The sequence below is a fragment of the Eretmochelys imbricata genome, chromosome 1, assembly GCF_965152235.1.
Source record: "Eretmochelys imbricata isolate rEreImb1 chromosome 1, rEreImb1.hap1, whole genome shotgun sequence".
NCBI classification, from domain to species: Eukaryota; Metazoa; Chordata; order Testudines; family Cheloniidae; genus Eretmochelys; species Eretmochelys imbricata.
Genome location: NC_135572.1, coordinates 346543206 through 346560225, shown reverse-complemented (window position 1 = coordinate 346560225; position 17020 = coordinate 346543206). Strand labels below are relative to the sequence as shown.

The window sequence follows — 17020 nt, the reverse complement described above, 5'->3', positions numbered from 1 at the left end:
GATATGGACTGATCAACAGGGAAAGATTATTTTAGCAGCTGCATTTTGTAGAATGGGTGGGAGTAATATGTTTGTCACAGAGGTCTGAGGAAGTGGTGGAGGTGGCTGAAGTCGTGAAGATGGGAGATCATGCAGCATTTTAGCTGTATGGGCGGAAAGAAAATGATGAGTCTTAGACATATGTGAATGAAGAGCAGCCACATTTAGATACTGTCTGCATATGAAGAGTGAGAGGGAGGCGACGAAGATTTCCCCAAGGCTACATACAAGCCTGAGTGATACAGAAGATGGCAATTTCTAATGATAAATCAAAGCTGATGAGAGCATATGCACACACATCCTTGTTGTTCATGACAGGTGCCATTCTGACAGCCAGTATGCCTCAGCACTGACTTGCCCAGGCCTCCTCCATGGGTAAGGCCAGTCTTTGATGCCTATACATTCAATAACCCCTGTGATAAAGGTGCTGGAAACGGTCTCCATTAGCACCAGCTGTGATGGCTATTTTATAAGAATTCCTGTCTCCCAGAATATTGAATGGACCACCAGAATCATGGTAGAGCTGGAAGTGTAGGGGTTTGGGGTGCACTCGCAGAGTTGTGGAGAGAATGGTGAGCTGGAATGCAGGGGTCTGGAGCAGACTGGCAGGGTTGAGATGCAGGAAGCTTGAAGTCCACTGACTGCTGTGGGGTGCAGGAGTTGTGGTACACTGGCAGAGTGTTTGGTGCAGGAAGATTAGGGTACACTGGAAGAGCTAGGGAGTGTGCCCCCACCCTCTCTTGCCTCCTACACCATCCCCATTTATCTCCCTCCTGATAGCCACCTCCCCTCGCTGGAACCCCAAATCCCTATTCCCCTAACCCCCCACTTCTTCATCCCCTAATGCCCCTCCCCTCCCAGGTTGCATTACATATCCAAATTTCCCTTCCCACTGGAAGACTTCAATTACATTCCCCACAAAATAAAACTGCCACTCCCTGACTCACAAATTGTAGCAACCTCCAGCTGCTCAGTTTAAAAAAAAAACAAATGCTTTTGTCTTAGGTGGGGGCTTGTGATTAACTTATCCTTAATTATATTAATTGACGGGTAAGTTCACAGCCATCGTGATTCATCCAATCATTAACGTGTCTCAGTACAAGACAGCACTAGGAAACAATTTTTGAAAGTGCCTGCAATTCAGGAACTCCTTGGCTGAATGACTGCGAATTTGAATTCCTAATGCTGTCCTGTCCCCTGCTCCCCATGAGGGGCACTAAATTTCAGTGTAATACAAGTAACTATTCAGATTTTAGAGTGCTTACAAGAATCGAGTTTTAAAGCTTATAAAATGGCAAGAACATTAACCTTCTAGCTGATTTTCTATATTGATGCATGCATAATATTAAAAATTTATATTTTCTTAAATACTGTTTTCAGCATGGGTACCCAAAGATTTAGTGCACTACCTTGGGTAAAATGTGACAGATTAGAACCATTTTGACCTGCTGGGTTCCTTGTCATCATATCAACAGTTTGACCTCTAGCTCTGTACAATGAAAATAAAGTAAAATAAAATATATATTGAAAAAAAGACAGACACACACACACACACACACCCCACCTAGCCATTTTTTTAAGTTTCTATTTTGTTCTGAGCTTACATATCTGGAACCCCTGGCTCAAATGACTCCAAATTTAAGTCATTAATGCTAGCCTGCACACTTCAGAGGCACACCAACTTTCAAAGAAACCTGAAAAAGTTTGTCTATTCTAGATTACTTAGCAAGGTCAACCTTTAAACAGATGATGTGATGCAACCTCAACTATAGTGGCACTGCTGCACCACTATAACTAAACAGTCTTTCAGCCATGATTGCTACCAACTTTGTACTAAAGCTATTGCTACAAAACAAATGTCCATGAAAAGAAAATCCCTATGGCTCCCTTAAAATCATTAATATTCCACATTATATAGATACAGCTTTACTTTATATAAAATTTTGCATGATGTTTCCTTACCTCCACAAATTACCGTCTAGCACAGTACATACTCACGGTATGTCTACACTACCCGTTGAATTGGTGTGAAACGATCGATCCAGTGGGGGTCAATTTATCATGTCTAATCTAGACACGATAAATCAACCCCCAAGCGCTCTCCTGTCGACTCCTGTACTCCACCGCTGCGAGAGGCGCAGGTAGATTTGACAGGGGAGTGGCAGCAGTCGACTCACCGTAGTGAAGACACTGCAGTGAGTAGGTCTAAGTATGTCGACTTCAGCTATGTTATTCACATAGCTGAAATTGCGTAACTTAGATCGACAACTACCCCCCTCCACCCCAGTGTAGACCAGGGCTTAGACTGAGGTTTGGGAGCCACAAATGGCTCTTTAATGCGTCTCCTGCAGCTCTTTGCAACACATATTAAAACACTGTGTGATTTAATTATTAACCAGTCTAAGCTATTAACCAATAAGGATGCTTTTATTATGTTACTAACCAATTAAGTTATCAACCTGCACTAATTTATTAACTTCTTTGCTGTGAGAATAATATATACTACTATTTTATAGATATAGATGTATTATAGATATAAATATGTGTGCATGTAACTAAGTATTTCCCCGTCATACCATTTAAATATGCATATATTACTATAGCCAGGTACTACTGTGGCTCTGCTGAGTAATGTTGATCACTAATTTGGCTCTTGAACCACTGAGGTCTGAGTATCACTGGTCTAGCATGTAGTATGGCTACCAATGATACTGTGATAAGACTATGCGAGTAAGATGTAGGCATGCATAATCCAGTTGTATTATATGACAGTCTTACTTGCTATATGGTTCAAAAACATCACAGGCTGAAATTATTTTCTTTACATAAAATAGGTTACAATAGCAAATCAATGTGGGTTTTTTTTCTTTTTGATTGTCATTACTGATTTAGCATTAAATTTATATTATCATGCATCAATAAAGAGTTAAAGTATGTGTATCCTCAAAAAAAAATAGTGTCTCTAGATCAATACCTTGGTTTGACTAAAAAGCATCAATCAGAATAAATAAAACCCTACTGGATGTAAGACACAGGCACCTCAATACAAGTGAAAGAAAAATGACAAAAATCTTAAAATAGCCCTGAAGCAACTTACATACATCTGAAACTTAAGATCATCAAACCATCACCAAAAACACGTAGAAAAAAAATAAAGCAAGCTCTCCTAATGTTAATGTGTACTGAACACAATGCAGAATATCACACAGAATATTTTAGAGAAGGCTATTTATTTTTGAACTTGCCAGAGGAAGACCACATTTCAATTTCTAATAGTCAATGCCAAAATTACACTATTAACAGGAGCACTTACTTTGTCATACTTGGCAACTATCTCAGCTCGTTCTTGGGCAAGTTTGATAGCAGCATCCTGTTCGGCATCTGAATCTGTTCAGGATTAAAATAAAACGTAACTGAGGTTTACTCTCTCTGTAATCGAGAATTGTTGAAAAATAATTAGAGAATAAATCTTATCACACCGACATTAGGTCCCAGGAGTACCAAAATAAATATAGTGAAATGAAATATGGTGGTATAACCTGAAAAGTAACAATCTGAATATTGTTCAAGATCAATAAAATTGTGCACTGTTCCAACTGCTGAACAGATGTAACTTCAACTCTCAAACCTGCAATCTAACAACATATTTTATTTCTATACAATTATAAGAAACGGAAGAGCTAAAGCTTCTTGCGATAAGATGCATGAGGAACTTCTGAGATACCACTACTGAGTTTTTGTGATTCTTTCACAACTTTCACTAACCATAGTGCTTCATTCATTGATTTTCTCCTTTTTAAAATTACATCCATCATGATTTGAGATGTTACAATGCTATCTTATGTGGAAAAGGGTTGGCATGCCAATGCTGAAGTATTTTCTCCAACCTTTCCAGAAGATGGACGTTTAAATCTTGAAAAGAACTGGAAGACTGAAGGCCTCAGGGCTACAACTTCCACATGTGCCTTACCCTTAAGAACTCAGATATTGCAAGTAATGCTACAATGCACGTTATTACCACTTCTAAAAAAAATTTAGAATTAACAGTGTATGAGTAATTCCCAAGATTCATAAAGTTGCAGGATTAGAATACACCAGAACTATTAAAGTAGCAGCACTCGAATGAACTCTTAGGACACTGGCTATTCCCAAGGAAGCAGTGAAGGAAGAGACGGATCATATCAGGAACTGAAGCTAGGCAAGAAAGAGCTAGTGCAGCGGGAACAGCATGACACATCAGGATGATAGGTCTGACACATGCGAGGAGATGGAGCCTTCCAGCTAACTGAAGTAACATTTCACTGTAGCACTGGGCTCAGAGCATTAGCCCTGGTCTACCCTACCAGTTTAGGTCAAATTTAGCAGGGAAGTAGAGAGTCAACCAAGGGGGTGGGTTTTCATCAAGGAGAAACAAACAGAACTGTCACACCGTAGCCTGGCCAGTCATGAAACTGGTTTTCAAAGCTTCTCTGATGCACAGGGCGCCCAGGTGTGCTCTTCTAATCGCCCTGGTGTCCAGTTGTGCGTAACTGACCGCCAGGCAATTTGCCTCAACCTCCCACCCCGCCATAAACATCTCCCCCTTACTCTCACAGATATTGTGGAGCACATAGCAAGCAGCAATAACAATGGGAATATTGGTTTCGCTGAGGTCTAACCTAGTCAGTAAACTGTGCCAGCAAGCTTTTAAATGTCCAAATGCCCATTCTACCACCATTCTGCACTTGCTCAGCCTACAGTTGAACTGCTCCTTACTACTGTCCAGGGTGTCCGTGTATGGCTTCATGAGCCATAGCATTAAGGGGTAGGCTAGGTCCCCAAGGATAACTATAGGCATTTCAACATTCCCAATGGTAATTTTCTGGTCTGGGAAGTAATTTCCTTCCTGTAGCTATTCAAACAGACCAGAGTTCCTGAAGATGTGAGTGTCATGCACCTTTCCTGGCCATCCCACGTTGGTGTTGTTGAAGCATCCCTTGTTATCCACCAGTGCTTGCAGCACCATTGAAAAGTACTCCTTGCTGTTTACGTACTGGCTGCCAAGGTGGTCAGGTCCCAAGATAGGGATATGCATTCCATCTATCACCCCACCACAGTTAGGGAACCCTATTGCAGCAAAGCCATCCACTATGACCTGCACATTTCCCAGAGCCACTATCCTTGATAGCAGCAGCTCAGTGATTGCATTGGCTACTTGGATCACAGCAGCCCACACAGTAGATTTACCCACTCCAAATTGATTCCCAACTGACCAGTAGCTGTCTGGCATTGCAAGCTTCCAGAGGGCTATCGCCACTCACTTCTCAACTGTAAGGGCTGCTCTCATCTTGGTATCCTTGCGTTTCAGGGCAGGGGAAAGGAAGTCACAAAGTTTCATGAAAGTGCCCTTACGCATGCGAAAGTTTCGCAGCTACTGGGAATTATCCCAGACCTGCAACACTATGCGCTCCCACCAGTCTGTGCTTGTTTCCCGGGCCCAGAGTCAGCGTTCCACTCCATGAGCCTGTCCCTATTGCCACCATAATGTCCATATTGCCAGGGCCCGTGCTTTGAGAGAAGTCTGTGTCCATGTCCTCATCACTATCGTGATCGCACTGTCGTCGCCTCCTCGCCTGCTTTTGCGGGTTCTGCACATATGGCAGGATAATGTGCGAGGTGTTTGCAATGCTCACAACAGCAGCAGTGAACTGAATGGGCTCCATGCTTGCCATAGTATAGCGTCTGCAGTAGAGCACAGTTGCAGCAGAAGCGGTGGATGACAACGGATGCCACGAGAATAAGATATTTATACAGAACGACGAGAGGACCTGAGAGGTGGATTCATGGTACCAGGAAAGCAGGAGAGCAGAGTTGCAGCAGAAGCGGTGGATGATCATGACGGTTAGCAGTCCTACTGCACCGTCTGCTGACGGCAGTATGACATCTGTATGGAAAAAAGGCGCGAAACGATTGTCTGCTGTTGCTTTCATGGAGGGAGAGGCGACTGACAACATGTACCCAAAACCACCCGTGACAATGTTTTTGCCCCATCAGACATTGGGAGCTCAACCCAGAATTCCAATGGGCAGGGGAGACTGTGGGAACTGTGGGATAGCTACCCACAGTGCAACGCTCCGAAAGTCAACGTTAGCCACGGTGGTGAGGACGCACTCCGCCGACTTAATGCGCTTAGTATGGACATATACAATTGATTGTATAAAATCAATTTCTAAAAATCGACTTCTATAAGATTGACCTAATTTTGTAGTGTAGACATACCCTTAGAAAGGATCTTGTTGACTGAGAGAAGGGAGTAGAAAATAAAATGAGAGCATGAACAACTCGACTAGCTTATCTGGCTCCAATCACAAAGTAAAAAGTAAACTCAACCCTTAGTTTTCCAGTGGTAAAGGAGGCATGTAAGATGAAAGAAAGTTAAGATATCTTACCAACTAACATTTGACAACGATCAAGTAACGAATTCAAAAATGGTTATGGCATCAGAATTAATGAAGGAAACAATCTTCCACCAATGGAAGATTTTCATCTTTTTTTTTTTTAAATAGCAATAAATTTTGAAAAAAACAGCTGTCAAAAAACATTTGGTATTTAAAAAATACATTCATTTCAACACTCTATTTTCATTCACCATTTATTCCTTGAAGTGAGCATCGTTGTAGTGTATTATTTCTCTAGAAAGGAAACACTCCAAAAGTATATGCCATGAAAAATGGTAAATTTTAAGGGATTCTACATAAAAGCATCATATTCCAAGAAGAGACTTTTTATTGACATACTTTTCAATATTTGTTCCATCCTTATATTTCCTTACGCGATTTACTATGACTATTTTCCAGGACAATGGCTTTCCTAGATATTTCCACTAACCAGACTACAAATAAAGGCAGAACAGTCTTGAGAAGAACACATTTTCTTACTGATGCCTAACTCAATACAAGATTAACTGTAACAAATGGATTGTAATGAGCAATGAATGAGAGTTAAGTATCCCTTAATACGAAAGGAAAAAAAATAAAAGCTTTACTATGTTAACCAAGGAGCCAGTTAAAGGTAATTGCTGTTAGAAAATTCTTAACACATTAAGTTTCGCATTTGATGTGGTGGTTTTCTTTTTTTGTTCTTTTAAAACCACAGCTGATAGAATAAAACGTGCAGGTGTCCCATCTGCAATCAGGTTTCGGGCAACATACAGTACCTGTACAGTAACTTCTCGCTTAACGTTGTAGTTATGTTTCTGAAAAATGCTACTTTAAGTTTAAGTTTTTACAGCATCCCAGCCTTAGAAGACAAAATCTTTGTTTGGCAGACAACTGTAAAGATGTAGAACCCTGCTTTCACTCCTGAAACTCTAGAAATGTATTTCTAAACAGGATCAAGACATGAATTCTACATTTTGGGGAGCAGAACTATGTCCCTATTCAAATGAACCTTCCCTTACTGAGGGCAGAAGTACCAAAAGTTCATGCTGCTGTGGGATGTTTTTCCACAGCCTCCCCACATCTTCCAAAACTATATTCCATTCCCTTTGTTATATCTCTCCTCCTTTCCTCACCATCGCTGCTGAAGTCATATTTCCTCATGTTATCGGGTGATTTATAGTGTAAATTCCTCAGGCCAGGGAGCTTGTCCTTTTCAATAAAAACAAGGAGGAGTCCTTGTGGCACCTTAATGACTAACAAATGTTTTTGGGCATAAGCTTTTGTGGGCTAAAACCCACTTCATCAGATGCATGGAGTGGAAAATACAGTAAGCAGGTATAAATACACAGCACATGAAAAGATGCGGGTTGTCTTACCAAGGGGGGGGGACGGGGAAGGTCAGTGCTAACGAGCCAATTCAATTAAGGTGGAAGTGGCCTATTCTCAACCTTCTATTAAGCTATACCAAACTAATTTAATTATATGTTAATTCATCCACACACAAAAATTGGAGAGCAGCTTGCAATGGGGACAACCGGGTATATTTTGGGAGTTAAAGGACATAGCGTGGTCTTCCTTACAGAAAGGGTGCTTAAATATTTCCAAGTTAGAAGTTACATAATGGCTCAGCATTGAGTTAAATCTAAAAACAGAAATCTGATAGAAAAGTTATTTTTGAAATATCTGCACAATTCCAAAAAAAAAAAAATAATTTTACCACCTTTTATCACAATGAAAAGCAAAATTTACAAAATCACTTAGGCGTAGTACTGTATGGAAGATCTACAACAAAAAATTATGATTAAAAACATTCTAAACTTTTCTGATTTAAAATTTGCATTATTCAAAAAAATCAATGATTTATTCAAAGGCCAACTGATAAGATTTCAAATGAGGTTGACAATGGGGAATTATCAATCCGAGTTGGTAATGGGACATTATCAACTCATCAGGTTCCTTTGGGATCTGTTCTTATGATGCTATTCAATATTTTTATCAATGACCTGGACGAAAATATAAATTCATTCCTAAGCAAGGTTGCATATGACCAAGATTGGCAGTGAGTGAATAACAATGAGGACAGGTCACTGACACAAAACAATCAGGGTCACTTGGATGGCTGGATGCAAAGAATCAAAACATATTTTACATAGCCTAACTCAAGAAAAGAATGCAGTCCATACTCACAGGATATGGGACTGTATTCTGGAAAACAGTGACTTCAAAAGGCACTACAAAGTCATTGTAGATAGCCACCAGAATATGAGCTCCTACTCCATGATGATGTCACAAAAAAGAACACACACAATACCTGGATGTATTAACCAAGGTAACACTGAGAAGGAGTAATATATTACCCCTGTGTACAGCACTGGTGAGATCACTAGTGAAATACTGTGTCCATGCTTTTAAAGGGGAATTGAAAAATTGGAGACAGTAAGGGAAAAAAGAAGAACTATAAGAATGATTTGTGAACATTAAGGAAAACTGGAAAACATTCCTCACAATGAGAGACTAAAGGAACTCAATCTATTTAACTAATCAAGGAGAAGATTAAGAAGTGACTTATCTTTCTACGACATATTTTAGTTCAACCACAAAGTTGGTGAGCTACACATAGGAATCCCCAAGTGACAGTAATGGTCTACATTATAGAGGCCATGACAGACATAACAGTTCCATGTCGCCTTAAAATATATGAATGATGATTAACAATAATGACATTTGTCATGGTCCATTGTGGTATTGACTGGATTTTGTTTCTTTAAAGATATTTTTTTAAAAATCCACAGGTAAAAACACATGAAAAACAAACTTCCTGGTTATTTAAAGGGCTCTAATCACAGCCAGTTTATAATCATTCATGAGCATATGTTTAATAGCTAAACACGGAATATGGAGGAGTGGTGGGGAGAGGAGAACGTTCCTTTTATATTAGCAGGGAAAACACTCAGAGAATGACACTTAGAAATAAAGCAGCTCATCTTGTACATTTGACTTTTCCACATTTGTGTGCTACTTTCAAATTAAAACCAAAGGCTAACCTTAAGTAATAAAGGTTGAAAAAAGATATGTTTATACTTCGCGTTACAGATATATACTGACAGGCTTCAAAGATTAAGTCCCCTATTTATCCACAGAACAGGAACAGTACTGATACCACCAGTGAAGGTTTCTAATGTACCAATGGGCCTCCAACCTGACCTGAAGAAACCCAAAACTTCCAAGCCCATTTAATACTTGACCTCTCTTCTGAGGCTGGCAACAAAGGTGCCAATTAGTGCTAGTATTTTTAGATGTGTTCACCTATCCAAAAAAACTGGATTCCAACTGCCAACTAACTTCATACAGAGCATTAGAAAGTAGCAGCTATCTTATTTGCACCTCATCTTCTATTTTTAAATTAATCAAAGGGAAAGTAAGGCCTGCTGAACTGGGTAGGTGTGGACTGGCCTCAGAATTAGGGTTGCCAACTGTCTAATCATACAAAGCCAAACACTCCTGCCCCACCCACCCACCCTTCCCTGAGGCCCTGCCCCTGCCCCTTCTCCAAGGCCCCGCCTCCCTCCCTCCATCTCTCACTCTCCTCACTCACTTGCTGGGGCACTGGGATGGAGCGCAGGATGAGGTGGGGACTTTGGACTGGGGCCGAGGGTTCAAGTGCAGGAGGGGGCGAGGGGTGCAGGCTCTGGGAGGGAGTTTGGGTGCAGGATGGGGCAGGGGGTTGGGGAGCAGGAGAGGTGAGGGCTCCACCGGCGGCACAGTGGGGTTTAGGCAGGCTCCCTGGCTGCTCTGGCCCCGCGCCACTCCAGGAAGCAGCCAGGAAGCCTGCCTTAGCCCCGCTGCAGGAGTCACAACCCCTGCAGCTCCCATTGGCTGCAGTTCCCAGCCAATGGGAGCTACCAAGTCACGTGCTGCCCCCAGTGCTGGAGACCTCTTTCTTCCCCCACACACTCCAGGGGCCGTAGGAGCCTGCCTTAGCCCCGCTGCACTGCCGGACTTTTAGCACCTAAAATTTCCTGGTTTGGCTCCTGTAGCCTCTGGGAGATAGTGCCTGATTCCAGGAGACTCCCAGCAAAACGAGGAGGGTTGGCAACCCTAATCACAACAGGTATAATCAGCAGTATAACTGCTTCCTCCTCTGCTATCTGAGCAATATTTAGCACAGACAACTTATTTTGCTCCCTGTTCCCCCACTTGGGGGTGTAGGATTATCCTCTTGTTTCAGGAAGAGTTAGAATACCTTCTGAAAACAGGAAGTAGGATTGGACACCCTGATGAAACAAGCTGATGATGGAAGGCAAAACATTACATAGCCTTATTCAAGAGACGTAGGCAACACATTTTGAGGCCTAAATAGATCTTCTGTAAAAGGAAAGCAAATGAGTTTCGGATGTCAGCGTTACTCATGAGTGACAAAGCCACAAGTGAGTTATGGCAGACATCCCAAATGAATATCAATAAAACTTCCATGACAACCAGGTTTGCTGCATGTGCCATATTTTAAAATGAAAACAATATTTTAGAAGAGGTTTTAAAAATATTTAGACTCTTGTATTTCTCCACCTGTTAGGGAGTCCAGCATATTGGTCTCAGAGGAAAACAAATCAAAAACTTCAAATTTAAGTTACTGTGACGTTGGACCCCATAATGCTTTATGGAAATATGCTTATGAATCTATATATTACATAACTGGAATATGTCTTGTGCTACATATGCCATGTAACATATCTCCGCAAAGCTTATGATCTACTGAACATATTCATCCTATTTGTATGCATGTATCATTTTTGTATTTGAAGTTATGAATATTGGCTGTGTACTTGTTTGATTTTAAGTTGCCTCAGTAAGGCATTTGGTCAGCTTCTTAATAAAGGAATTTGCAAGTTAAGTGCCCAATCAAGAAACACTTAATGGACAATGGAACCTTGGAAGACTCCAATCCATATAAGAAGTCTACCTGAGGACATTCAAGGTAGCATGTGAACAATGGCTGCCACCTGTAAAGTCCTGAGTCATGCATGGACACTTGATTTGCCCATGTGATTCCCAAAACTCCATCTTGTAGCTAGGTTTCTGCATAGGAAAGAGGAAGGGGTCTCCACCCACAAGAGAAATTCTATTTAAGCCACTGGGAGACCCCTCCATTTTGTCTTCAGCTGGCTCAAGAGATACCTCTCCACCCACAAAGGATACCTGAAAGAAACTGGAACAAAGGACAGTAACTCCAGAGGTGTGAGTGATTGCTGGACCCAGACTAGGAGGGGGCTAGTCTGTAAAAGAAGCTTACTGGAACATCTCTGAGGTTTAATCTATAATCACTTTTACTGTATCAGGCTTAGACTTGCGTGTTTTATTTTATTTTGCCTGGTAATTAATTTTGTTCTGTCATTACTTGGATCCACTTAAATCCTACTTTTTGTATTTAATAAAATCACTTTTTACTTATTAATTAACACATAATATGCATTAATACCTGGGGGGGGGGACAGCTGTGCATTTCTCTCTATCAATGTTATAGAGGGCGAACAATTTATGAGTTTACCCTGTACAAACTTTATACAGGGTAAAATGGATTTGGGGTTTGGATCCCATTGGGAGCTGGGCATCTGAGTTGAAGACAGGAACACTTCTTAAGCTGTTTTCAGTTAAGCCTGCAGCTTGTGTGGGACGTGATTCAGACCTGGGTCTGTGTTTGTAGCAGGCTAGCATGTCTGGCACAACCAAGTCTGAAGTCCCAAGCTGCCAGGGAAAATGGGCTTAGAGGTAGTCCCAGCACATCAGTTGCAGTTCAAGGGGTTTTCTGTGATCCAACCCATCACAGATACCTCTGAAACTGACATAAAATAGATTTCCTATACATACGGGACAAGATTTTCTTTAAAAATATATTCAAAGCAAAGACTAGAGTAACCAGATATTCAGTTTTCGACCAGAACACACAGTCGAAAAGGGATCCTCACACTGCTGACCAGGCCGTTGACTGTCCGGGTGACAGCGCCACGCAGCAGTATTGGCAGGCTCCTTGCTAGCCTCTGCACCCCGCGGCTCCCGGGAAGCAGCCGGCATGTCCCCCCTCTGGCTTCTATGTGTAGGGGCAGGCAGGGGGCTCCGCACAGCCAATGGGAGCTGGGGGGGGGAGGCGTCTGCAGTACCCAGAGTTGTCTGGCCGAGCCTCCGTGTAGGAGCTGGAGGAGGACATGCCGCTGCTCCCAGAAGCTGCTTGAGATAAGCGCCTCCCAGAGCCTGCGCCCCTGAAGGCCCCCCAGGCACCCCAATCCCCTGCCCCAGCCCTGATCCCCCTCCTGCACCCCAACTCCCTCATCCCAGCCCCATATCAGAGCCCACACACACACACACCGTGTACCCCAACACCTGCTCCACCCCAGAGCCCCTTCCTGCACCCCAAACCCCTCATACCAGGCCCCACCCCAGAGCCCACACGCCCCCCCCCCCCCCCGGAGCCCTCAACCCCACTCACACCTCGGCCCCCTGAGCCAGCCCAGTGAAAATGAGCACATGAGTGAGGGTGCGGATAGCAAGCGACAGAAGGACAGGAGGATGGAGTGAGCGGGGATGGGGCCTTGGAGGAGGAGCAAGGCAAGGGTGTTTGGTTTTGTGCGAGTAGAAAATTGGCAATTCTAGCTAAAACTCCTAAATCCATATTTAGACTCCTATACAAGTGACCTGATTCTTAAAGAACTGAGCACCAAGCATTTCTCACTGAAATGCTTTTCAGAGAAAAAGGAGAGAGAGGACAGATAACTGAAGACAACTCTGGAAAAATAGATAATCCTGAAGTATTCTAGGAAAGTAAAAGAAAATTCCAGTGAACCTAGGAAGGGACAGAAGGTGCTAAACAAAAGCAAGTGAGATGTAGTAAAACAAATAAATATATAACTGAAATGCATTTATCTCTGGAGTAGAACACAGCAGCAACTTAGCTACTGAAATGTGTACAGCAACCATACTTATCAGTTAAAGAAACAGAGAAGAATAATGTAGTCAAATGAAAATAAAGAATAAACCACACTACTTTTAAAAAATAATCTGGAATAAGATTGCATGTGAACGTACTATAATGAAGGGTCCCCCCTCCCGCCCCTACCCCATTAAGGGTTTTTTCCTTTCAGGATAACCATTCAAAGAACAAGATCACTGAAGGAGAAATGGTACTTAAACAATTCAGCTCTCTGCAATGTAATTTACAAAGTCTAACGTTTAACACAACTAAAACAGAACATGTCAATCTCACAAGCCCTTCAGTGAACACACACACAGCTACCTCAGAAGAATACTGAAAGCTGAGACACAACACAACTGTGTAGATGGGACAATATATCAGCACAACATATTTTCTCAGGTTGTTTGATGATTATAAAACAGTTCTATGTATACACTTTTATTTAAGGACTGGATCCCTGTTCACATTAAGGGTACTTTTATAAGTAGTTCATAAAGAGTGAATAAATGATTAAAAGATGCTATAAACATGTTACAGATATGAGTGGTATGTGTTATAGAGGATTATAAATTATAGATGATTTTGAACCCTGGCTACAGGTAACCTATTGACATGTTGGAGTATATATATATAGCAACTGATTAACCATTTATTAAAGCAACTATTTATCATTTATTAATCCTTTATAATTTTATAAATTGGCCTTCAAGAAACTTAATACACCACAATGTTCTCTCCCTAGAGAGTAACACTAGTATCTCTCTTTCCCTATGGATAAAAGATACCTACCCCACTTTCTCTACCCATTGTCATTTATAGTTTCTCAGATTCGCCTCCCTCCAATCAATGTTCCACATTTCATTCTCTGCTACAAGTATCATAACTAGAATCCTACCAAATTCACGGCCATGAAAAACACATCATGGTCCATGAAATCTGGTCTCCCGCCATGAAATCTGGTCTTTTGTGTGCTTTTACCCTATACTATATAGATTTCAGGGGGGAGATCAGTGTTTCTAAAATTGGGTGTCCTGACCCCAAAGGGAGTTACTGGGCGCTCAGTATTGTCACCCTTACTTCTATGCTGCCTTCAGAGCCGGGCGGCTGGAGACTGGCAGCTGTTGGCCGGGCGCCCAGCTATGAAGGCAGTGCCCCGCCCGCAGCAGTGCAGAAGTAAGGGTGGTAATACCATACCAACCCATCCTTATTTCTGTGCTGCTGCTGGCGGTGACTCTGCCTTCAGAGCTGGGCTCCTGGACAGTACCTGCCACTCTCCAGCTGCACAGCTCTGAGGGCAGCGCTGCCGCCAGCAGCAGCACAGAAGTAAGGGCAGCAGTACTGCAACCCCCTCCTACAATAACCTTGTGACTCCTTTTTGGATCAGGACCTGTACAATTACAACACTGTGAAATTTCAGATTTAAATAGCTGAAATCATGAAATTTACTGTTTTTAAAATCCTATGACCATGAAATTGACCAAAACGGACCATGATTTTAGTAGGGCCATAATCGGAACACTAATCCAAATAAGCACAGAAGACCTAGTAACATGAGCAGCACGGGCTGCTGAAGCACGGCATTGAATTTTTTGCAATTAAAGTTATGAGAAAGTTACTGAATTTTAAGATGTCCAAAAACTGCCCTACTACCCTGCAAACAAAAGACTATCAGAGAGCACTGGGCTGGGAATTAAGTGAACTAGGTTATAATCTCAGCTCTGCCAGTGATTCACTATTACTTACTTCTCTGTGCCTCAGTTCCATCTGCTAGTTATAATTAGCTGCTGAAAGACTAAGTTAATTTAGTTCTGTAAACTTCAAGGTGCTCAGATGAAAGGTGCAATAAAAGTAAAAAGGATCATATTATTTCATATATATTGAAAAGGAGTGCCCCACTATCTTGTCATTTTCCTCACCATGATTCATTTGCAGCTGCAGGGGTAAAAAGGAACCAAAGAGCCATGGAAGATGCAAAGTTATTTCCCATTACTTCACTCAAATTCTTGCTTGCTTGCACATTCCACAGCACAAACAGCCAGTTGCATTGGTATAAACTACTAACTGCAGGCACTATTAACAGCTGTTCTGCATCTGCAACACCACATTCAAAGCTCATCTCAGAATGATATTTGGAGGGTATGGGGTTTTTTTTAAACTGTGTGGTCAAATCAGAGGGTTCTTTTAATGACAATAATATTCATTCTCCCTTCCTATTTTAAAATCACAGTACTTTACAGTGAGTAACTGATATAACTGGCCAATGCACTCTGACCGAAGAATATCAGGACTCCTGGAAACCATCCTCAAACCACTCACCACACAAAGCTTCCTCCAGGACACAACTGACTTCCTCCACAAACTCTGCAGCATTTAGAGCAGAGGTGGGCAAAGTATGGCCCCACAGGCCACATCCGGCCCCCGGGACTCTCCTGCCCCGCTGGCTAGCCCTCTCCCCCGCAGCCTCAGCTCACTGCGCCGCTGGTACAATGCTCTGGGCGGTGGGGCTGCGAGCTCTTGCCAGGCAGGGCAGCTGCAGATCCGTGGCCTAACCTGGTGCTCTGTGCTGCACAGTGAGTGGCTGGCTCCATCCAGGCAGCGCGACTGCCTGTCCTGGTGCAGCCATGCCGCCAGCCACCGGTGCTCCAGGCAGCGCAGTAAGGGGGCAGGGAGGGTTAGATAGAGGGCAGAGGAGTTTGGGGTGGTGGTCAGGAGGTGCGGGTGTGGATAGGGGTCCAGGCGGTCAGAGGGCAGGGAACATGGGGGCAAGGGTCCCTGGGGGGACAGTCAAGAAGGAGAGGAGGGGTTGGATGGGGTGGCAGGGGGCAGTCAGGGGACAGGGAGAAGGGGTGGTTGCCACTTCCCTGTACACCAACATCCTTCACAATAACGGCATAGCTGGCTGCCTCAAATATTTACATGACAATCGCCAAACTCATCCATTTCATCCTCAACCACAATCATTTTACATTTAAAAACAAAACTTTGTCCAAACCACAGGAACAGCCAAAAGGTACGAGGATGGTTCCCAAATATGCCAACTGCCTCATGGGCCACCTTGAAGAAAAATTTCTGAACAAATACAACAAAACCAATGAAACACCTGAGATTCACCAATTACATTTTCATCCTCTGGACAGATGACAAACTCCTTCAGATTTCCACCACAACTTCAACAGCCACCATGCATCTATTAAACTCTCTCTGGAACACTCCCATTCCAACACTCCCAGTCAACTTCCTGGACACCACGATCAGCTTCAACCATGGAACCCTACAGACAACCATCTATAAGAAACCCCCCGGATCACTATACCTACCTTCACAGATCCAGTAACCACCTCAAACACACCAAGAAATCTGTTATCTACAGCCAGGTATTCAGATACCACAGAATATGCTCCAAGGAGAAAATCCAAGGTGTACACCGTAACGCACTCAAAACCGCCTTCAACAAACAAGGACACTGCACCACAGAAGTAAATCGCATCAATCAAAATACCCCGAGAGAATCTGATTCAATACAGAAATTAAACCCCCTCCAACCGCATACCTCTTGTTGTCACCTACCACCCACACTGGAACCCATATGGAGTATCAT

General features: G+C 42.6%; 1 protein-coding gene across 4 annotated transcripts in view; it reads right to left on the bottom strand.

Moving 5' to 3' along the window:
* The window catches only part of USP6NL (USP6 N-terminal like), a 214965-nt gene that overhangs the window by 109617 nt on the left and 88328 nt on the right, over positions 1-17020 (bottom strand). For all 4 annotated transcript variants that reach the window (XM_077836674.1, XM_077836681.1, XM_077836689.1 and 1 more), the window contains exon 3: positions 3353-3426. In XM_077836674.1, coding sequence (XP_077692800.1) covers positions 3353-3426 — 74 coding nt within the window. The remainder of the gene's footprint in view (positions 1-3352; positions 3427-17020) is intronic.